Source organism: Hyperoodon ampullatus (assembly GCF_949752795.1).
Source record: "Hyperoodon ampullatus genome assembly, chromosome: 4".
Taxonomy (NCBI): Eukaryota; Metazoa; Chordata; class Mammalia; order Artiodactyla; family Ziphiidae; genus Hyperoodon; species Hyperoodon ampullatus.
The window spans coordinates 38153784-38177790 of record NC_136917.1 but is presented as its reverse complement, the minus strand read 5'-3'; the positions used below and the strand labels follow the sequence as shown (position 1 = coordinate 38177790).

At 47.9% G+C, this 24007-nt stretch overlaps 1 protein-coding gene across 2 annotated transcripts; it reads left to right on the top strand.

Annotated features, from left to right (window-relative positions):
* Positions 1-734: 734 nt before the first annotated feature.
* TMEM38A (transmembrane protein 38A) lies at positions 735-22719 on the top strand (the record flags this gene model as incomplete). Of its 2 annotated transcripts, XM_079703280.1 has the most annotated exons (6): positions 735-873; positions 16858-17014; positions 17274-17458; positions 19792-19879; positions 21595-21712; positions 22492-22719. In XM_079703280.1, the coding sequence occupies 6 exons, from the start codon at positions 750-752 to the stop codon at positions 22717-22719; spliced, it is 900 nt and encodes a 299-aa protein (XP_079559406.1). The 2 variants fall into 2 exon arrangements, with proteins under 2 accessions (XP_079559406.1, XP_079559405.1); XM_079703279.1 differs by lacking the exons at positions 17274-17458; positions 19792-19879 and having other exon boundaries at positions 750-873.
* Between the last annotated feature and the right edge of the window lie 1288 nt (positions 22720-24007).

Here is a 24007-nt window from a genome sequence, read left to right as displayed (position 1 = left end):
GGTGCCCCCTGATCATTGAAATGCATAGGGGAATGAGTCCTGATGCAGTAGGCTCTACCGGGCATGGACGCCCCGACTGTTGTACTCCAAAAGGGCCTCCTCCTGGGCCCCACGGAAGGCGGGATCCCCACTAGGCAGGCACTACCCGGGGCGGGGGTCCCGACTGAGCGGTTCCCTCGGAGGACGGGATTCCTTGCGCGGCACAGAAGTCATGATTTACAGAGGCCTGGGATCATGACAGCTCGATAGAGGACGGGGGTCCTGACCGAATGGACCCTATGGGGCACGGGAGTATGGGGTTCACAACTGATCTGGTCCCACGGGGGATGGAGGTCCGGATCCAAGGGCTCCACAGAGGACGTTGGTCCCGATCAGCCCTACAGGAACGCGGTCCTGAATGGTCCGTCCCGCCTGTGTGGGCTCCGTGAGGAACGGCCCCCGCCCCCCTCCAAGGACAGATCCCCTGTCCAACTCACACTCCACGGGGACCCCACACCCCGCCTGGCTGGGCTGAATGGGGTCGTGATGGCCCGAGGGACAGAGTGTGGGACATTGGACCGACCGGCCTCCATGGGACTGGAGGGTCCCACCACCCGCCCCAAGGCCAGCCAGCGGTCGCCCCTCCTCTCCCGCGAGGGCAGGGTTGGGGGCGGCGCCTGGCGGGCAGGGGCGGGTCCAGGGTGGGGGGGCGCAGTTGCAGGCGACTGGACTCACCGGGCCGGGGGCTGGGGTGGGACCCGGCGGACGCGATGGAGCTGCTCTCGGCGCTGAGCCTGGGCGAGCTTGCGCTCAGCTTCTCGCGGGTGCCCCTCTTTCCTGTCTTCGACCTTAGCTACTTCATCGTCTCCATTCTCTACCTCAAGTATGAGCCAGGTGAGCCAGGGCCGGAGGCTGGAGAGGACTGGCATTGCGGGGCGGGGGACGGCGGTAACCCAGGGGCCTGGAGAAGGGGAAAGGCCTGAATCGTGGGGGAACAGTCCCAGGGACCGGTTTCGGGAAGGAGGCAGGTGCTGGGATCATGGGGTTCTCCCATACGGGGCCGGACAGAGGGGAGAGACAAGAGAGAGGGCAAGGAGAGAAGCTCCTGAGATTGTGGAGCTGGGGGAGGGGAAGCAGATGCAGGCTGGAGGAAAGGAAAGGAACGTGATTGCTCAGAGGAGAGGGAACAGCTGCTGGGGAGGATGCAGGGAGAGAAGGTCAGTGGTCCGAGCAGGGTACGGTCGCAGGAACTTGGGCGAGGGGCGTAGGTCGTGGTGAGGGCGCAGGCGGGTCGGCTCTGCTGGCTTGGCCAGACGTCCTGGCTGCCCGCAGCCGTGACCTCCCTCCTTGCCCTTGGAGCGGGGAGCCAGAACGGCAGCTGAGTGTCTATATAAGGGCCGGCAGTGCTGGGAGCTGTGATCAGGTTCAGAGAAAGTGACACCGGTGCCCCTTCCCCGCTGTGGCCCTGGGGCAACCTCCTCTCCCTTTCCGTGGGACAAGGCTCTGCTGGATCTCGGAGCCCAGAGGGAATTCTTCCAGGTCTGGCCCGGATCCTTTTCACTTACTGAGCAGTACCGGCCCTAGGGCAGGATGATTTGGGGTCAGCCTCCTCCCACCAGCTCCAGACCCTCATGGAGAATCGCTGGGGGGAAAACCCGCTTCTTGGATTGGTTTTTTTTGAACCATTTTTTAAATGATGGTAAATGGCTTCCTTAGAATTCATTCTATTTTTATACAAGGTTCAGGGAGTGTTTCTTGTTCATCTCCTAGTATTTTAATAATTCCAGCACACCAGCAAACTAAATGGACAGTAGAATTTAGCTTTAGAAAAATGACCAATCACCTGAAACTTTGTGATCTTTTCTCCCACTTAGATGTAAATTATCACTATATTCTCTGGAAGTAGCTTTTTTAAAGATGATAAAAATAGGTGCTTGTGTATATTTAAAAAGAAAGAAAGAAAGAAAGAAAAACAAACAAACTGAAAATCCCAAAGGAAAAAGGGGATAGTTACAGTTGACATGGTGGCCACCATTCCAGACCTCACTTCTCTGCATTTATACCCCTGTAGTTACGGATGTAAATGCACAGTCTTATGCAAATAAGATCATACTCTGCCTGGCAAGTGTTTTTGTTCCATTTTATTTTAGCTCGTCCACATGCCAGAGTCTATTTCTTTAAACGCTCTTCTGAAAAGCAGTTACTTTGCAAAGCAAAATAAGCTTTGTATTATCTTAGCCTGAACATGGGGCTGTATCTCCTGTCTGCAGATGAATTCCTGGTGGCTCAGGCCAGTCCCCTGGGCAAGCACAGAACCTAGCACACATTGGGAAATCGAAAATTGTGAAGGGCAGCAGCCCAGTAGGGATGTAGGACACAAGCCTCGGAAGGAAAGAGGTCTCTGGGCTGGCTGGGAGCATGCAGAGGGCTTGGGATATTTCTGCTGGAGTCACAGAGTAAATCACCTGAACTTGAAGGACTGCAGCCTGAAGGTTCCTGAAGGCTGAAAGGGTTCAGTGGTTCTGAACCCCAGCAGCACATTAGAGGCTCCTGGGGGTTCTTAAACCCCCATCTCATCTCCACTCCAGACCAATAGAATCAGAATATCCGGGATAGGGCCCTGGCATGCTCATGTTTCAAGCTCCCCTCCCCCAAGGATGCTATATGCTGTCAAGGTTGAGAACCCCCTGCTCTGATCAACATTCAACTCCCTCCTTTCATAACTGGGGAAATAGGAAATAGAGGCTAAACTAATTTACATACACAATGAGCCTGTGGTCCCATGGCTGGTAGATGACAGCCTTGGGATTCGAACCCCGGTCTGCTTGATCCCAAGAATCACTGCAATTGCTCTGGGGTACTTGCCTACCCTTAGAAAAGGGAGGCATTGGACTTAGCTGTTAGTCCCCCAGTTTGGTATTCCTGCTAGGCCTCTCTAAAAGTTTCTTCTCAGAATCCGTGTGCTGAATGCAGGACCAGTTACAGAATATGTGTGACCCCTTGTACAGAAATTAAGAATTTTGTGGGGCTTCCCTGGTGGCGCAGTGGTTGAGAGTCCGCCTGCCAATGCAGGGGACACGGGTTCGTGCCCCGGTCTGGGAAGATCCCACATGCCGCGGAGCGGCTGGGCCCGTGAGCCATGGCCGCTGAGCCTGCGCGTCTGGAGCCTGTGCTCCGTGACGGGAGAGGCCACAACAGTGAGAGGCCCGCGTACCGTAATAAAAAAAAAGAAAAGAAAGAAAAGAATTTTGTGAACCTGAGAGCCAAGCTGGCTTTAAGGAATAATCTTCAAATTGGGAGTCAGTTTTGCTTCTCACAGTGAGTAAACACCAGGCTGGTTGCTTTGCTTACATGAGCTTCAGTTTGCTCATCTGTGAAATGGGCTCATTGGTAAAATAATCCTGGACTCCCTTTCCTGGCTATTGTGAAGATCTATTGAGAACTTTGTCAGTAGTCAGATATAAGGCACCTGTGAGAGGTAGTAGAATTATTTGTAAGGCATGGGGCAATGTGTTTTCCAGGATGCAGGCATTTTCTGGGTCAGGCTTTTGTGAGAATCCTGAATGAGGATGAAGCACAAAGTGTGGTCCTCAGGTGAACAGCATCTGTGGCCCCTGGTTAAGAAATGCAGAATGCCAGGCTCCCCACCAAGACCTGCTAAAACAGACTCTGCATTTGAACAAGATCCCTGTAAACATACTAACATTTGAGAAATGATGGGCTAAAAGAGGCTGGAGCTCCTTAATAGGGCAGGGAGGGCCAGGTCTGGCTCACCTCTAGGACCCTTAGCTCTATGCAAGAAGAAAGAAAGAAGTCGTGGATGCTGGCAGCATGATTGAAGGAATGAGTGAATGAATGATTAAATGACAATCCTGGCTACCTTAAGCCCTGACCCATGCAAAGAACCTTCCAGACCAGTGGTTCTCAAGTATGGCTACACAGAGTCACTGGGGAGCTTTAAGACTCTTGTTGTCCAGGAAGCACCCCTTTATCATTAGAATCAGAATCGCAGCGGGTGGTACCATCATCAGTATTTTTTAAAGTTCCCCAGATGAGAACTGGCTCTGCACCAGTGTTTCCCAACCTCAACACTAATGACAGAGACAGATCATTCTCTGTGGCAGGAGCCGTCCTGTGAATTTCAGGATGTTTTGCAGCATCCCTGGCCTCAACCCACTAGATGCCATGAGCACACCCCAGCTGTGACAAACAAAAATGTCCCCAGGGAATTCCCTGACGGTCCAGTGGTTGGGACTCTGCACTCTTACTGCTGAGGGCCCGGGTTCAATCCCTGGTAGGGGAACTAAGGTCCCACAAGCCATGTGGTGGGGCCATAAAAAAAAGAAAAAAGTGAAAAAAAATGTCCCCAGACATTGCTGGTGTCCCTGTGGGGGGACACACTTACCCCCACTCATTGATCTAGACTGAGTCTCAAACCCTAATGCTTCCAAGGGCCAGGCAGGTCATATATGGAAAACAATAAGACAGCCAGGTGAGGACCGTCCCCAGGTGAGATCCAGCCATGTGCATCTCTCCCTGACTGGGGCTAGAACCAGAAGAACTAATTTTTCAAGGGAAGCTAGAAATGTGATTTGTAGCTCCCTATGTTTATATGTTAGCTATCTGAACATGTTTTTTCTTTTTTTAAATTAATAGACAGTTTTTTAGAGCAGTTTAGATCCACAGCAAAGTTAAACTGAAAGTAGTTTCCATATACTTTGACTACCCACCCACACCAACCTCCCACACAGCCTCCACCACCATCAACATTCTGCACCAGAGTGGAAACATTTGCTATAGTCCATGAACAAACATTATTGTCAATACCATTATTGTCATATTACCATTATTATCAGGTATTATCAACATCATTATCAACTAAACTCTGCAGTTGACATAAGGGTTCCTTTGTGTTGTACGTTTTATGGATTTTAACAAGTGTATAATGACATGTGTCCATCACTGTAGTATCATGCAGAATAGTTTCACTACCCTCAAGCTCTACCTATTCATGCCGCCCCCCCTTTTCCCTCCCCAAACCCCTGACAACCTCTGATCTTTTCACTGTCTCCATAGTTCTGCCTTTTCCAGAATGTCATAGAGTTGGAATCATACAGTATGTAGCCTTTTCAGACTGGCTTCTTTCACTTAGCAAGATACATTTAAAGCTCCCCTATGTCTTTTCGTGGCTTGGTAGCTCACTTCTTTTTAGTGCTGAATAATACTGTGCGATACGGATGTTCCACGGTTTAATTATTCACCTATTGAAAGACATGTTGGTTGCAGTTTGAACATTTAAAAACTACTGTGGGAGCCAAAGAGAACTAACTGTTCCTTGATCTCTGGTTTGAACTATAAGCTTTTTGAGGGTTGGGGACTGCTCACCCTCCAGTCTTTTGAGGAGGGGCTACTATTCCATTTTACAGTGGGGGAAACTGAGGAAGAGAGCTGAGCACAGAGGCTTGGGAGAGGATGACTTGTCTTAGAGAAAATCTGTGAACACACTTCCTATGTTTGGACCTCACACTAAATAGCGCAGAATGGCAGCAGTACTAAAAGTACCCTGGGGAACCTTCTAGCACTTCCTGGCCATCCACAGACAGGACACCGACCCCCAGAGAGGGAACGTTGTGGAGCCCATCACAGGTCAGAACGAGGGTCCTGATAGGGGTTTCTTCCTTCCTCCTTAGGCAGACCTGAGTTTTATAAGTCCATCCACTAAAATTTCCACCCACAGGTACTTTCCATTTCAGTTCAGTTCCAGAAATAACTCTCATATAATTGTTAAGCACTAAGAAATTTCTTTTCATCTTCACAGATGCCCTCTGAAATGAATGATAGCACTGGGTGACCAACTCGCCCACGTTCGCCCAAGACAAGCACCCAAAGTCCCAGAAACCCCTAAGCCCCAAGCAAACCAGGACAGTTGGTCACTCTAGATAGCATCCTCATTCTACACATGACTAAACTGAGGCCCAGATAGGGGAGTGAGCAACCAAACTCCCCAGTGAGAGGGAAGTGCTTTGGTGGCAAACCTGGAATTGAAACCCACATTCTGCTGCTTCTTGGTGCTGCCCCAAGTACTCAGCAAGAGAAACCAAAAAGAAGCATGGCAAAGGGAAAGAGCCAGGGGGCAGTTTCTTGACCACTGCCTTGCTGTGGATCCTTGGGACAGGACATCCCCACCAGCCTCAGTCTTCTCATCTGTAGCAATGGGGAAACTCATCCTGTCCTTCTAGGATCTCTGGGAGGGTATTGATAATGAAAAGAAGCTCACAGACATAGAAAACAAAATTGTGGTTGCCCAAGGAGAAGGGGGGCAGGGATAAAATAAGGGTATGGGAGTAACAGATACACACTACTGTATATAAAATAAACAACAAGGGTTTACTGTATAGCACAGGGAACTATATTCAATATCCTGTAATAACCTATAATGGAAAAGAATCTGAAAAAGTATACACACACACGTATAACTGAATCACTTTGCTGTACACCTGAAATTAACACAATATTGTAAATCAATTAAACTTCAATTTTTTATTTTATTTATTTATTTGGCCACACCATGCAGCTTGTGGGATCTTAGTTCCCCAACCAGGGATCGAACCCAGGTCCTTGGCAGTGAAAACATGGAGTCCTAACCACTGGACCACCAGGGAATTCCCTTCAATTGAAAAAAAATGCATAATGATGATAATACACAGAGCATTGAATCATCAATATAACTTGGTGGAGGGAGAGCTTTCATTCTCCTTTTGACAACAGAGGAAACAGGCTTGGGGGGAGAGCGGGCGGGGGCGGTTATTTGCGCAAAGCCATGCCAGAGTGAGCAGCAGAGCCAAAACCCAAGTGTGTGACTTTTCTACCCGGCCTCACCCATAGTGAGGAACCTACTTTGTTCCCGCAAAACCCAGGCTCCCATCCCCACCCCCACCCTCCCTGACCTTATGGTCCCAGAGGGCACAAGAAAGACCCTGGAAAGAATTCAACCCCTGGGGGTTATTTTTAGTTGCAGAGGTATCCATTTCTGCAAAACATGGGTGCCTCACCTGACCCGGCCCCTGTAGGACCCACCAGCTGCTCGAAAGGATTAACTCTCAGCTGGCGGCGTTTTAAATAGATGCCCCAGAGGAGAGAAGAGAGCCTTCGGCATCATAATGGAGGAACTTGGTAAATGTTGAGATTCAGGATAACCTCGAGGGCGGGGAGAAGATGCGCTTTGGGCTTGTGACTCCAGGGTGAGATTGAGGAGGGAAAATTTGATTCCAACCTCTACTAGGAGTTGGGCAAAGAAGGGATTAGGGTTCCCACCTGACAGAAGGAAAGAGCTGGAGAAAGAAAAAAATGATTTGTCCAAGAACACGTGGTTAGTCAATGGGGGTGGTTAAGAGAAAGGGAAGAGTGTTGCTGACTTACTCTGAAAGAACTTTTATGAGACATGTTTCCTGATTATAAAATGTATATGCAAGAAAGTGGATAAATAACTTGTAATCTGTTCCTATGGTGGAATACTATACAGCAGTGAAAATGAATATTACCCTTGAAAATATTGTGCTCAGTGAAAGAAGCTAGATGCCAACGGCCGTGTCTTATGATCCCACCTATGTGTAATGTATAAGCTCAAGAACATTTTTATCACTTCAAAAGGAAGCCCTCTCCCTATTAGTCACTCCCCATTTCCCCCTCCCCCAGTCCCTGGCAACCACTAATCTGCTTTCTGTCTGTATGGATTTGCCTGTCCTGGACATTTCATAACAATGTGATCATACGTTATATGGCCTTTTGTCTTTGGCTTCTTTCACTTAGCATGTTTTTGAGGTTCATCATGTTGTAGCATGTATCAGAACTTCATTCCTCTTTAAGGCTGACTTGTATTCCATTGTGTGGGTGGACCACATTGAGTTTATCCATTCATCTGTTGATGGACATTTGAGTTATTTCCACCTTTTGGCAATTGTGACTAGTGCTGCTGTGAACATGAGCATGAGTCTTCCAGAACCTAGTGGTGGGTTCTTGTGCACAGAGCAGCATGGTACCATGCTGCCTACCCTAGGCTATGAGACCTCCTGTTCCTGGACCCCCATCCACAGCCATCAGAGAGGGGGCAGGCAGTGAGGGGCCCACGAGGGGGCTTGGTACAGACCGTGGAGCCTAGTGTGATGAGGTGGGAGAATACCCCAAGTCCTTCTTGCTTATCAGCTTTAAGGGGACCCTTGTTTGCAGTTATGGTGGTTAAATATTTCAAACATACAGAATAACGATCCCCACTGATACCTCCATACTCTCTACACAGACTTACCAGATGTGAATGTAGATTTGCTTCAGATCTGTTTTTTTTGTTTGTTTTTTATTTTTTAAAGAAATAGTGGCAGGCAGAGCCAACCCCATCCATTCCTCTCCCTCCCTCTCCAGATGTGACCACTGCCCTAAAGGCAGCCTATATTCTTCCCATGCCTGTATGTATACCTTTACCACTGTTTATGTATCTATGAACTGCATGGAGCATTTTGTGTTGTTTTACATATATACATAAAATATACACAAACATATCATTTTGCAATCTAACTTTCCACTCAGCAATAATGTTATGGGATTTATCCATGTTGATACATCTAGAGCAGGGGTTCTCAGCCAGAAGGGAATTTGGCCTCAGGGGATACTTGGTAATATCTGGAGACATTTTTGGTTGTCACAACCAGGGTGGGGGTGGGCTACTAGCCTCCAATGAGTGGAGGCCAGGGATGCTGCTTGACATGCTGCAGTGCACAGGATGACCCCTACTGCAGCAGAGAATGATTCTGCCCCATACATCAGCAGTGCTGAGGGTGAGGAACCCGAATCTGGATCTAATTCTTTTTTTTTTTTTTTTTTTTTTTTTTTTTGCGGTACGCGGGCCTCTCACTGTTGTGGCCTCTGCCGTTGCGGAGCACAGGCTCCGGACGCGCAGGCTCAGCGGCCATGGCTCACGGGCCCAGCCGCTCCTCGGCATGTGGGATCCTCCCGGACCGGGGCACGAACCCGTGTCCCCTGCGTCGGCAGGCAGACTCTCAACCATTGCGCCACCAGGGAAGCCCTGGATCTACTTCCGTTTTAAATATCTCCTCTGCGATATTCCATTTTGTGTGACTCTACTCCCTCACTAAGAAACAGTAGGCTCCACTTTTCTCCTGTTGTAACAGTATGGCAGTGAAATCCCCCTCCCCATGTCTCTTTGCCCACATGCACTAGTTTCTTTTGAGCAAATAGTGAGAAGAAGAATTGCTGGGGCACAGGCGACTCACAGCTTCTGGCTTCCTCAGTATTGTCAAATTGCCTCCAAGCTGGTTATGCCTATTGACCCTCCCAACTGTGTGTGTACAAGGGAAACCTGGGCTTTTTCCCTCTGGAGGAGGGGCAGATAGTCCCCTCCCCACTTCTCTGTGAGGTTGACTGATTTGAGAAGAAGGCAGCTCCCTCTGTGGAGTACAATGGACTTCACGTTTCTTTCCCCAACACGGGCTTAGAACATTGGACATCAAACCCAGGAAAGAGGCTTGGATGCCATGTTGAAAGGTGTGGGGTCTGTGTGGCCTTGGCTTGGTCGCTTGCTTTGCTGGATATCCAGCCCATGCCGACCTGACCAGTGTATCTGGCATTGAGTGCCCCTTAGCTCTTAGGTTTCCTCTCTCCTCCCCCTTCCACCTTCTCCCATGCTCTCCCTTTGCCTGGATCATCTTCACCCCTCCACCCCCATCCTCTAAGAAATCCCTGCTCATTGTTCAGATCTCAGCTTAAGTGCCACTTCCTAAATGAAGTCTGACCTCCTCAGCTAGGACAGTTCCCCAATTAAACCCTTCAAAGCATCATGTGTCTCTCCCTTATGAGGTTTAACCTTCATTTGTGGGATTATTTAACCACGTTGCCTCTCTACCACACTATGGGCCCCACAAAGGTAATGCCTGAACCAGCTCTTGCTTATGGCTGCATCCCCAGTGCCTAGCAAGAGCCCAGCACATGGTCAGAGCTCAAAAATACTCACTGAATGCCTGGGTGATCTTGGGTAAGCCATTGACCTTGGGGAGACTCTGTTGCCTCATCTGTCAGATGCTATGTTAATTTCCTAGGGCTGCCATAACAAATGACCACAAACTAGAGGGCTTAGAACAACAGAAATTTATTCTCCACAGTTCTGAAGGCCAGAGCTCAAAGTCAAGGTATCTGGTTCCTTCTGGAGGCTCTAGGCGAGGATGCTTCCATGCCTCTTTCCTGGTTTCTGGTGTCTTCCAGCAATCCTTGGCATTCCTTGGCTTATACATACATTACTCCAGTCTTTGCTTCTGTCTTCATATGGCCATCCGTATGAATTTCCTTTGGCTGCCATAATGAAGTACCACAAACTGGGTGGCTTAAAACAGAAATGTATTGTCTCACAGTTCTGGAAGCTAGAAATCCAAAATCAAGGTGTCAGCAGGACCATGTTCTCTCTGATGGTTCTAGGAAGGAATCTTTCTATGCCTCTTCCTAGCTTCTGGAGGTGGCTAGCATCCTTGGGGTTCCATGGCTTGTAGATACATCACTACAGTCTCTACCTCTTTGTTTATATGGCCTTCTTCCCTGTGATCTGTCTCCTCTTATAAGGAACACCAGACATTGAATTAAGACCCACCTAATGACCTCATCTTAACTTAATTACATCTGCAAAGACCCTATTTCCAAATAAGGTCACATTCACAGATACCAAGGGTTAGGACTTAAACATATCTTCTTGTGAGTTCAACTTACAACACCTTCTTCTTTGTGTCTGTGTCTCCTTTTTTTGTCTTTTATAAGAACACTCTCATTGGATTCAGGACATACCCAGATGCTCCAGGATGATCTCATCTCGAGATCCTTACCTTATTTGCATCTGCAAAGACCCTATTCCAAATGAGGTTCTGATGGACATGAATTTGTGTGTGGGGGTCCCTCCTATAACTCACTATAGGCAGAGATATTGATCCCTACATTACCTGTGGTTGAAAGCCTGGGCTCTGACGCTGAAGGCTTGAGGATGGTGTGAAGGTATGTAGTTGCCTGGGACACAATAGTAGCTCAATTTTAAAAAAAAAGAAGTAACTCAATAAATAAAGGGAGCAGGGGAAGTTGTTGTTATAATGTAACCAAAAGTGCCCAACACAACCTCAGTGCCTAGGAGTGTTCAGTCCACATTTGCTAGAATGTAACCTCCATGTGGACAGTTCTTTCACTAACGATTATTTATTGAGTAATTACCATGTATCAGGCACAGTGCCAAGCACACGGGGTCAGGGGAAGTGGGTGGTTCAGCAGCAGATAAGACTGATAAGGTCCCTGAAGGATTAAGATCAAGTCAACTTGTTGAGTGTATCAATAGTACATACAGGTATTTATGTCAATAGCTTCACACTTAGTACACAGCATACAGAGGCCAAGCATTCAGATTTGACAGTTTAGAGACAAAAGGCATCCAATCTCTAGAAACAAAGAGAAACTTTCCCCCCAAACTCCCAAAACCTGAACTAATTATTTGTTTTGATTAGCCTTTTGACTAATAGATTACATATTGTAAGCTTGTCATCTCACATCCACACTGAGTAGAGTTTTCATTGGATTAAGTAAATTGTTTATTAAAGAGAGGCACTGGGGAATACTACTTGGCCATAAAAAAGAATGAAATAATGCCATTTTCAGCAACATGGATAGACCTAGAGATTATCATACTAAGTGAAGTAAGTCAGAATGAAAAAGACAAATACCATATGATATCACTTATATGTAGAATCTAAAATATGACACAAATGAACTTATCTACAAAACAGAAAAAGACAGACATAGAGAACAGACTTGTGGTTGGCGGGGTGGGGGTGGGGGGTGGGGGGAGGGAAGGAGTGGGAGTTTGGGATTAACAGACACAAACTGTTATATATAGGATGATAAACAGCAAGGTCCTACTGTATAGCATATATAGCACAGGGAAGTATATTCAATATCCTGTGATAAACCATAATGGGAAAGAATATAAAAAATAATGTTTATATATGTAGAACTGAATCACTTTGCTGTATAGCAGAAATTAGCACAATATGGTAAATCAACTATATTTCAATAAAATAAAATTTAAACTAAAACTTAAAAAATAAAAAATAGAGTCGTTGGTACCAGCTCTGGCTGTGAGAGCTAAGTAGCTGTGTCTTATGACTTAATCCTAAATTCATTCTCTGGAAAATGAAGCTAGTGGGGGAGGGAAGGAATCAAGATGATGAAATAAGTTGTCACACCAGGAGACACCCAGGTTCCAACTCAGGGGTGTGGCTGTAGAAGATTAGGACAATAGTAGCATAAAGATAGAACCTTACTATCAAAAGATTCAAAAGAATTTGTCCATTTCTTCCTTTTGAATCTTTTGAGATAGTTAGGTTCTATCTTTATGCTACTATTGTCTTAAGATGCAGATCTACTAGAGAATGGACTTGAGGATACAGGGAGGGGGAAGGGTAAGCTGGGACAAAGTGAGAGAGTGGCATGACACATATACACTACCAAACGTAAAATAGATAGCTAGTGGGAAGCAGCTGCATAGCACAGGGAGATCAGCTCGGTGCTTTGTGACCACCTAGAGGGGTGGGATAGGGAGGGTGGGAGGGAGGGAAATCCAAGAGGGAAGAGATATGGAGCCATATGTATATGTATAACTGATTCACTTTGTTATAAAGCAGAGACTGACACACCATTGTAAAGCAATTATACTCTAATAAAGATGTTTAAAAAAAAGATTCAAAAAACTTAAGTGTGTAGTATAAAGTGTATTTGACTAATAGATATTAATCCTGTACCTCTAGTGGTTTTTGTAAACGTGTTTTTAAAGAACTAGACCCCCTGCCTTCATTATAATTTGGGATCTTAAAATACAGTTTATCTTGAAAGAGTTTAAGACTCATAAGAAATTGCAAAAATGGGTTCTTTTTTTTTTTTTTTTCCTGTGGCCATGCCACAGCTTGCAGGATCTTAATTCCCCAACCAGGGATTGAACCCCTGGCAGTGAAAGTGCCAAATCCTAACCACTGGACCACCAGGGGATTCCCAGAAGTTGCAAAAATGGAGCAAAGAGTTTCCAAGTCCCCTTCACCCAGCTTCCCCCAATGACAACATCTTACCTAATGGTAACTCATTATTTAAACATGGAAATTGGCATCAGAATAATACCATTAACACCAACTACAGACTTTATTCAGCTGTTTTTACATGCACTTTAAAAAATATAGTCCTTTGAAATTTTATCACGTGTAGATTGGAGTAACCACCACCACGATCAGGATACAGAATGGTTCTGACACTCCAAAGAAACTCCCCTGTGATGCCCCTCTATAGTTAGATCTTCCTTTGAACCCTAGCCCCTGGTAACCACTGATCTGCCCTCTGCCACTCATCACTATGGTTTTGTCACTTGGAGAATGTTATTTAAATGGAATCATATACAGTATGTAACCTTCTGAGATTGGCAGTTTTTGCTGAGCGTCACACCATTGAGATCTGTCTGGGTTGTTTTGTGTATCCCTGGTTTATTCCTTTTTCGTTACTGAGTAGTATTCCATGGTACAGATGTACCAAGGTTTGTTTATCCATTCACCCATTGAAGCCATTTGGGTTGTTTAAAAATAAAGCTGCTATGAATATTTGCATGCACAACTGTGTGAATACCAGATTCTCCTTTTCAAACAAAATCTTATGCCGAACTCTGAGATGAAGCAGTAAACAAAGTTGTGCTCTGGTTGAAACAGGGGGGAAGACCCAGGACATACCTGCTTGGTTTCTCCTTTGCCCCTGCAAACCCTCACGGTTCCCAGGAGCACAGTTTGAAAACCATTGCTCTTGGGAGCCCATCCTCTCCGACCATGGAGGTCTTGGGTTATCAAGGCTGCAGGATGTCAGGACATGGGCCAGTTCATTCCCCTATCTCTGTGGTGCTCAACTTTGTTGCACAAAGGAATCACCTAGGAGCGTTAAAAAATCCACAAGCCCAGCCACATCCCACACTGACAAACCGAGACCCTCTGGGATGGGAAGCAGGCATCAGGTGTTTGTAAAGTCCCCAGGTAACTGATGTACAGCCAAGTTGGAAACCAATGCACTGAGCCATCTTCCTTAGGTGTGGGGTCCCTTTTTCTGTTTGCTAAGTTAGTCCAGTCTTTTGCATTTTCTTGCCTTGGGTTTATAAGAAGACTCAATTTAGTATCATTTATGAATGTTTATCCTCAGTTGCAGAAACTGTGAACTGTTACATTTTTTCTTTGCTATCCTTTTATTTTTTTTTTTATTTTTTTTATTTTTTTTGCGGTACGCGGGCCTCTCACTGTTGTGGCCTCTCCCGTTGCGGAGCACAGGCTCTGGACGCGCAGGCTCAGCGGCCATGGCTTACAGGCCTAGCCGCTCCGCGGCATGTGGGATCTTCCCGGACCGGGGCACGAACCTGTGTCCTCTGTATCGGCAGGCGGACTCTCAACCACTGCGCCACCAGGGAAGCCCCTATCCTTTTATTTTTTAACAGCTTTATGGAGATGTAATTCATATACCACCCAATTCACCCATGTAAATCATCCCATTCACTGGTTTTTAGTATATTCACAGAATTGTGCAACTATCTCCTCCAAGCTGGATCCTCTAGCTTTTACCCTCCCATCTCCCCCATCCCCAGCCTGTTGTTGCCCTAAGCAACAACAAATCTACTTTCTGTAATTCTATGTGAAAAATTGAATAAAGTACCAAGACCAAAAATGGGGTGGAGTCCACAGAGTGGTGGGAGCCCAGAGTCGGGAGTGACTGGCTCAGTAGAGCAAGGAAGCCTTCCTGGAGGAAGTGGCATTTGTGCTTGGCCATTTTTGCTTGCGTCTTTGTTCCTTCCATGCTGCTAGCATGGGATGCCCTCTCTCCCTCGTCACCCTGTTAGTATAATTCTGCCTTCAAGGACTCCATTATCCAGCTTTGCTCATTGCTCTTTCTACACTGTTCCTCACATGTGGGCATGCCCTGCACTGTCCCCTTTGGTACCAGTACCTGGTGACTTCCCTCTGCACTGATGGCTTTCCCCCAGCAAGATAGGGCTCTGGAGCTCTTCAGCTCCACCTTTCAAATTTCTTCTGTGCCTTCCTATCTGGGGCCAATCAAAGCTGTTTACTCAGCAAATGAACATTCTCCATAAGAGCACAACTTAACAACAGAAGGACAACCCAATTTTAAAAAAAATACACAAAAGACTTGAATAGACATTTCTCCAAAGAAGATATAGGAATAAACAATAAGCACATGAAAAAGCACTGAATATCACTAATCACTAGGGAAATGCAAATCAAAACCACAATGAGATATCACCTCATACCCATCAGCATAGCTATTCCTAAAAAACAGAAAACAACAAGTATTGCTGAGGAGGTGGAAAGGTTGGAACACTTGTGCATTACTGATGGGAATGTAAAATGGGGCAGTTGCTGTGGAAAACAGTATGGAAGTTTCTCAAAAAATTAAAAATGGAATTAACATTTGATCTAGCAATTCCACATCTGGAATATACCCAAAAGAATTGAAAGCAGGAACTCGTACAGATATTTGTATGTTCATGTTCTTAGCAGCACTATTCTCAATAACCAAAAGGTGTAAGCAACCCAAATGTCCATTGATGGATGAATGGATATGTAGAATGTGGTAGATCCACCCAATGGAATATTATTCAGCCTTAAAAAGGAGAAAATTCTGACACATCTTATGACATGGATGAACTCTGAGGACATTATGCTAAGTGAAAGAATCCAGTCACAAAACAACAAATACTGTATGATTCCACTTACATGAGGTCTATAAAGTAGTCAAGTTCATAGAGACAGAAAGTAGAGTGGTAGGCGTCAGGGACTGGAATGAGGGAGGAGTGGAGAGTTAGTGGTTTTTTTTTGGCTGCGTTGAGTCTTCGTTGCTGCACATGGGCTACCTCTAGTTGCAGCGAGCGGGGACTACTCTTTGTTTCAGTGCGCGGGCTTCTCACTGCGGTGGCTTCTCTTGTTGCTGAGCATGGGCTCTAGGTGCACGGGCTTCAGTAGTTGTGGCACACGGGCTTATTTGCTCCATGGCATGTGGAATCTTCCCAGACCGGGGCTTGAACCTGTGTCCCCTGCATTGGCAGGCGGATTCTTAACCACTGCACCACCAGGGAAGTCTGAGTTAGTGTTTAATGGGGACAGAGTTTCAGTTTTGCAAGGTGAAAAGCTCTGGAGATGGATGTTGGGGATGGTTGCACAATAACATGAATGTGCTTAATGCCACTGAACTGTACATTTAAAATGGTTAGAGTGGTACATTTTATGTATATTTTACCACGCACACAAAAATTTTTTAAATAAGGAGAGACCAAAAGTACAAGGTATAAGCTTATAGGGATCTTGGCATCAGCCCAAGGCAGGAGTAGCTGCGTCAAAACTTTCCCAACTGCATGTTGTCCTCTCTCTTCAAGCTTCAGTGTCCTCATGGGGATAATAAGAGTGATCACTTGGCTGCAGTTATCAATGAAGATTTAATGTCCTTCCTATAAATGCTAAACCCAGTGTCTGAGACCTGGGAATGCTTGCTAAATATGAGCTGGTGTTATTGTTATTGCCACCTCTCTGAGCTTGGAGGAAAGAGCCCCAGCCTGGTTCTGCCTTCTCTCTGTGTGACCTCAGACATGTGTGCACCCTCTCTGAGCCTTGGTTCTTCCTCTGAAATGGGCAAACTGCAAGGCACTGGGTGGGCACTCTCTGAAGGCAGCTGACTTAGGATGGGCTGAACAGAGGGCATAAAGGGTGAAGCATGTCCCAGATGCCCTGGTGATCGTGGGGGATGCCCCATGCCCCTCAGGAGCAGTTGAGCTGTCCCGGCGCCACCCCATGGCATCCTGGCTGTGTGCCATGCTGCATTGCTTCGGGAGTTACATCCTGGCTGATCTGCTCCTCGGGGAGCCCCCGATCGACTACTTCAGCAACAACTCCAGCATCCTGCTGGCCTCAGCAGTCTGGTAAGCATCACTGGTCTGGCGGGGATGTGGGAGAGCAGAGCAGGTGGGCAGGGTGACCCTGCCACCTGGGATTGGGGAGGCGGGAGTTTGGAGGAACTAGAACCCACCAGCACAACCTCCACAGTGGTTCTGACCCACCACTTTCCACTGCCCAGCTGTCCTAAGCCCAGCAAGTGCGAGCGAGAGTCTGGACACAGCCTCATCTCCGAGGGGCCACAGGGTCTGTCTCCCCCTGAGGCTTGGCATTCTCTCCCCAAAGGTACTTGATTTTCTTCTGCCCCTTGGACCTCTTTTACAAGTGTGTCTGCTTCCTGCCGGTGAAACTTATCTTCGTGGCCATGAAGGAGGTGGTGAGAGTCCGCAAGATCGCCGTGGGCATCCATCACGCGCATCACCACTACCACCACGGGTGGTTCGTCATGATCGCCACTGGCTGGGTCAAAGGTAAACAGGACCATGATGAGAAAAATGGAAAAGCACCCCAGTTGAGAACCCCTGCTCAGTGGGACATATCGGGCACCCCAGCTGGCACAGCCATTGCTCTGGGCTAAGGGATGTCAGGACAGCTACAGGAGTCCAGCCTCCTCATCAGTAGACACCTTTAGGGTAAATGAGAAGATCCTTCTTTCATTCTCATGAAAAGATTCTCATTTCATTCTCAGAAATTTAACTATCAAAGGTAAATAGGACAATGAAGCAATGACAGCTGATGTCTCTAGAGCAGGATTTCTCAACTGTGGCCCTACTGACGTTTGGGGCTGGACCATTCTCTGTGGTGGAGGCCATCCTGTGCATCATAGGATGTTGAGCAGTGTCCCTGGCATCCACCCACTAGATGCCTGTAGCACCTACCAGTGTGACAACCTAAAATGTCTCCAGACATTGCCAAATGCCTCCTAGAGAGGAAATCATACCCCTGTAACTACAGAGGTTCTTAAGCTTTGTGGACTACAGCCCTTTTATCAGCCCAGTAAAGCCTACAGACCGTTTTCTGTTTTTTAAATGCAGAAAGTAAAATATATAGGAGAATAAAGGAAGCCTATTATTTTAAAGTAGTTATAAATTTTTTAAAAATATGCTGTAGTAGCTTTATCCATCTTTACTAGTGATTAAACAGTAGACCTTACAGTGGCTTCTAATAAATCTCAGACTTTTGAAGTGGTGTTGAGCACAAATGATATTTTGAAACCACCATCTGCAACAATGGGAATGTGAAAAGAAAAACATCCATGAATTCTGTTGGTGACAAAATCAGACTTGCAAATCCTTCTGAGGTAACTGCCTCCCTTCATGATGGAAGGAAAGGCTGGATTTCAGCGAGGGATGTGAAAATGAAGATGTAATTCTGTTTCCTGTCTGGGTTCATAGACTCCAGGTTAAGATCCCTGACCCAGGGCAAGTTTTGAGTTGAGGCCTTTGTGCATCTTTTCTCATTTGATCCTTAAGACTCTCCTTTAGGAGAAGGCTAACATCATCTCTTTTTACAGAGGAGGGAAATGAAATGACATGCCCAAGGTCACATGGTTATGGGGGCACAGCTGGGTTTGACTCCAAGTCCTCTGAATTCAACATCCACGTTCCTAACAACTTTGGAGCCCTCCTTTTTATCCTCCTCCATTTATGCTAAGAGGTAGACCAAGATAGACTTTGAGACAAAAAAATATTACTAAAAGTATAGAGGGACAGTTTATAATGTTGGGTCACTCCACTAAGAAGATATAACCATTATAAACATATATGCACCTAAAAAGAGAACACCAAAATACATAAAGCAAAAATAGAGGGAAGTTAAAGGAGAAATAGATAATTCAACAGTAACAGTGGCAGTGGTGGACCAAGGAGTAAAAGGAAGTCAGGGAAAGAAGGCTTGAGCAGGTGCTAAACACCACTGGGCACTGAATCCCTGCTTCCTGCTCACCAAAGTGGGTACCCCCAAAATGCCTGGGTCTAGAATCATCATCCATTGAGTCAGAGTATCCTCAGTACCACTGACATTTAGGGCTAGATCATGCTCTTTGGTGGGGGCTGTCCTGTGCATTATAGGGTGTTGAGGAGCATCCCTAGCTTCAACCCATTAGTTGCCAGTAGCAGCCCCCTCCCCAGTTGTGACAACCAAAAATGTCTACAGATATTGCCAAATGCCTCCTTGGGGGCAAAATCATCCAAGATGCAAACCCCTGGTCCAGTGGTGCATATCAGGCATCCCAGTTAGCACAACCACTCCTGGAGTGGGTGTCCAAGCCTCTTTAGCCAATACATTTGGGGTAAATGGGAAGATTCTTCTAGAAATTTAACCAGAAATCTTGACGTGGGTCTCATTCTCTCTCCAGGAAGCCTGTACTACAGAGCAAATTCCCCAGGGGTATGACATGCCTTCCAGAGGGCAAGTGGCTTGAAAAAGGTTGAAAGCTCAGAACCCAGAGAGAAGAGAGGCTGGGGGTGGGGAGCCCTCTGGAAGCCTCATGCACAGCTCAGGGTCCTGGATTGGGAGCATCAGGGCAGACAACCCAAATTTGTCCAAGACATACCTTGCAGATGGGATATGACCTCGGTTACTTCATGCTGGTTTTGCTCCAAATGTGCTGTGTGGCCCTCAGCAAGACTGTCCCCTCTCTGGGCCTCAGTTCCCCCACCTGCAACTGATGATCATATACCCCAGGCTCAGTATCCCTCTGGAGGAGACTCCAGAAGCAAAGAAGCTGCTTCCTTGGGAATTCAGCCAAGAAGAACAGGGAGCTGGAGGTGGCAGACTTGTTTAGAAGTACCCTGTCCCATAGGCTCTGGTGTCGCCCTCATGTCCAACTTTGAGCAGCTGCTCCGAGGGGTCTGGAAGCCAGAGACCAACGAGATTCTGCACATGTCCTTGTGAGTATCCCATCCTCCCTATTCCCTGGGCCTGACCCTGGGTTGGATACTCCTGGTAACTTGGAAGTCTCAGCCCCTGATTCTCCTTCCAGAAGCTTCCGGAGACCATGGCTGGGGGACCCCAGAGGTAGAGCCCTAACACTACCTAGGGGGCAGGGGCAGGCAACCTTGCAGGGTGATGAGACACTTGATTTGGGGTTTGAAGAGTGAATAAGAGTTTTCTGGCAAAGAGGGAGCTTCTGGACAGAGGCCAGCACCTCTGCCAACTCTCAAGTCAGAAAAGAGCAACGATTCTGCCTGGTTCTGCAGGGTCAGGGTACAGATTGTTGGTGGGAAGTGAGGGATTCAGGAGGTAGAACACAGAGTGTGGGTGAGGAGTGTGGCTGGGGCTAAGTGGGGAACATTGGGCAGGGCCAGATGGCAACATACAGGACTCAACCCAGGACCCCACAGCGCATTTAGCGTAATACATTTTTAAAAGACCTAAAGGTTCAAGCTAGTTAAATTTTCTCCCAATCTACAATAAAGCTGTTGCCATTAAAATATGACAACATTAAAAGGCTCACCCATATGCCAATGAAAACTATCTCCCATTTCATATGTTGTAAAACATAACTTTATATCACTTTATCCCCATGAGAGTTCTGTTCCCACACTCAGTTCATGGACAGGGAAATGGGGGCTCAGACCATTGTGTCCCTTGCTACTAAGAGGGCAAGTGGCTTCCCCTCTCAGATTCTATTTCTGCCTCATCAGCTGAGTGTGAAGGCTCCATCACACGCATAACCCTCTGACCCTGGTTCCTGGTGCGTGCTTTGGAAATATCAGGTCGAATTATCATCATTAAGTACATGCAGTGAGCAACAGACCTCAGAAACAGAAGTCACTTGTCTGTCTTCTGCAACAAGTCAAAATATCGGAAGCCTATTCTTCAAGGAAGAAAAGGAAAATTAAGAAGAACTGTGTGTTGTAATCCCACCTTCTGGTGGAGTACCCTGTTCAGAAGTCCCCAAGACCACCCTCAGGTTTGACAATTTGCTAGAAGGACCCATAGAACTTGGCCAAGCCATTATACTTAGGATTATAGTTTATTACAGATTAAAAATGGCAAAGGTAAAGTCATGTGGGGCAGCATCCAGGGAGAGAATAGGCGCAAGCTTCAAACTGTCCTCTCTCAGTGGAACTGTGTGGACAGCACCTGTTTCTCCCGGCATCCATGTGTGACTGTATGCGTTGAAGATTGCCAACCAGTAGTGCTCCCCTGAGCCCTGGTGTTCAGGGGCTTTACTGGGGCTTGGTCACACAGACATAGCTGACTGCCTGCATGGCTGACCTCAGTCTCCAGTCCCTCCAGAGGTTCAGCTGATATCGTGTGGCCCAAGACCCCACCCTAAATCACACCATTACCATCTGGTATGACCCAAAATCCCCAGGTAAACAAAGACACTCCTATCAGGCAGGACATTCCCAGGGCTTAATGGATACCTTCCAGGAGCAGGGCAAAGAGAGACCTCTTTTGGGGCCAAGATAGCTCTTTACTGTACAGGGAGATACCCCGTCATCCATGTCACATGGGCACCTTCCCACCATGCACTCTGGAGAAGCTGGGATGGGTGCTGGGACCAGCAGGGGTGGGCAGAGAAGGGGGCCTGGGACAGTGGTACAGAGGCCTGAGCCATGCAGAACCTCCCAGTAACCACAGCTACCCCCTCCAGCCCCACCAAGGCCAGCCTGTACGGAGCCATCCTCTTTACCCTCCAGCAGACCCGCTGGCTCCCAGTGTCCAAAGCCAGCCTCATCTTCATCTTCACCATATTCATGGTATCCTGTAAGGTAAGCCTTCCTGTCCTGATGCCGACCCAAACCTCCCAGGCTGAGGACAGGGAGCTTAGATTCATAGCCTTGAGTGTCTGGGGAAAGGATAGCCCTAAGGTCAAGGGGTGGGGAGCTTGTCAGTAGGTTCATGCATGGGAGAAGGGTATGAGAAGATTAGTGTCCAGCAGGTGGGGATGACGGTGAGCAGAACAAGGTCTTCCAGGCAGAGGGCCCAGCATGGGCAAAGGCCAAGACGGGGGCAGGAGTGTACCGAGTCTGTTTGGAGTATCAGGGCCTTGTGCCTCGGTCATGGAGAGCGGGCTGGACCGGGAATGGTGCTGGTCTGACCCTCAGGCCTTGAGTTAGGGTCACCCCTTCCCCAGGAAATGTCTTCTGGGGCCATGCACGCTTCCCTCCCCGTGGAGCTGAGGAACTTCACTGCTGGCTCCACGGGAAGGGACCACAGGCCATCACATAGGGAAAGGGAGTGAGCGACCCCAAGCCAAACACAGCTCCTCTCTGAGCCCAGGTGTGTGTGTGGGATACTCCTGGGGAAAAGGTGACCAACTGTCCTGGTGTGACTGGGTTTTTAGCACAAAAATCTCACACCCCAGAAAACCCAGGACACTTGGTCGCCTTCTTAGGGGTGCATGCAGCCAGAAGGCTGGGTCTGGGCTACCTGTGCCCCTCACCTGGCTGACCTTCTCCCTCTTTCCCCCCCAACCCCCCACTTTGCTTCTGCCTCATTCTCCCTCTGGCTCTGTCGCCTCTCCTGTCCCTCTGCCACACCACCTCAGGTGTTCCTGATGGCCACTCACTCCCACAGTTCCCCTTTTGATGTTCTGGAAGGCTACGTCTGCCCTGTGCTGTTTGGGTCGGCCTGGGGGAGCGACCATCACCATGACAACCACGGTGGATCCCAGGGCGGCAGTGGGCCCGGCCCCTCGCACTCAGCCCTGCCCACCAAGTCCAAGGAGGAGCTGAGTGAGGGCTCCAGGAAGAAAAAAACCAAGAAAGCAGATTAGAGGGCAGCCCTGGGGGCATTCAGGGCACTAAGGAGAGGACCCAGACCCAGGACCTGGGCTCAGTTCTCCCCTCTCCAGGCCTCTACTTCACCATCTACAAATTGGAGCCATTAGCCCCCCCTCCAGGGCTGATGCGGGGGTTAAATGAGATATGGGGGTGAAGGGCATTTGTAGGAATGGGGGGTCCCTTTCTCTTTTGCCAGGTCCCCCATAGAGTTACAGCTTTTGGGGGGGAGTTCACAGAATCCCAGCAGCAGCTCCAGCCGGAAACCCTGGCAGTTATGTTCTTGGTTCTATTATTTCCTCTCTAAAATTACACCTTGACTCCAAAAGAATTTCAAGCCATGTTGAGGCTCATTCATTTGACGGGCGTTATACTAAGTGTCTGCTGTAAGGTAGCTGCTGTGATTTCCATGTCTCTTCTTGCCAACTTCTCCTGGGCATCCCTGGGCAAGTTGCCTCCTGCTCTGAGCCTTGCGAGCCCCATCTATATAGTGGCTCCTCATCCCATTCTGTACGCAAGGGCTGATGCGAGGCTGGACGTGAACCAGCTTTCTAAGCTCAGAAGCACAACGCAGTTAGGAGGGGAGGCCTTGGTGGATGTTCACCGTGCGTAAAAATGGCTTTGCGTTTTAGATCTTTTGTGTTTGTGGACTGGAGAACCCCACAAGTTACCTGGCACAAAGGAGGCCTTCAGGAGACATGTCTAAGCCAGACTTGAGAGCATGGAGGGTGGGGAAGGCTTGTTCTGATCCTTGGCTTCAGGTTGTCCCTAAACCAAAGAAATGTAGCTGGCTGGGCAGGTGTTCCAAGATTTGGCTCTGTCCAGGGGCTCCAAGAACTCACTGTTGGACCTGGGAAGCTCCATGAAACCTCCCTCATGCTGTCATCCTTCATTGCTGCTCACTCAGTCATTCAACAAACACATGCCTACTATGTGCCAAACCTTGTGCTGCTGCTAGACAGGCTGGGAACTTGATTCAGGGTGTGCGAGGGGGATGGGAGCTGAGCGCCCCTCCTGGCCATCTTCATCTCAGCCTAGGTCACCAGGACATTTGAGAGGGGTAGGTGGGTTGGGCATGGCCAGTCTCAGATGGGGTTGGGACCCAGACCAGGCCAGCTTGGGGCTGCCCTTTGCACATGGGTACTCAGAGCCTGCTCAGGGCATCAGCCTGCAGCTGTGTCAGAGTGACGTGGGATTGTTGGGGTTCCAGGTGTTGCCCAGCTATTGGGAAAGTGCCTTGATCTGGTGATGCCTGGGAGCTAGGTGGGTCCTGAGGCTGTAGGG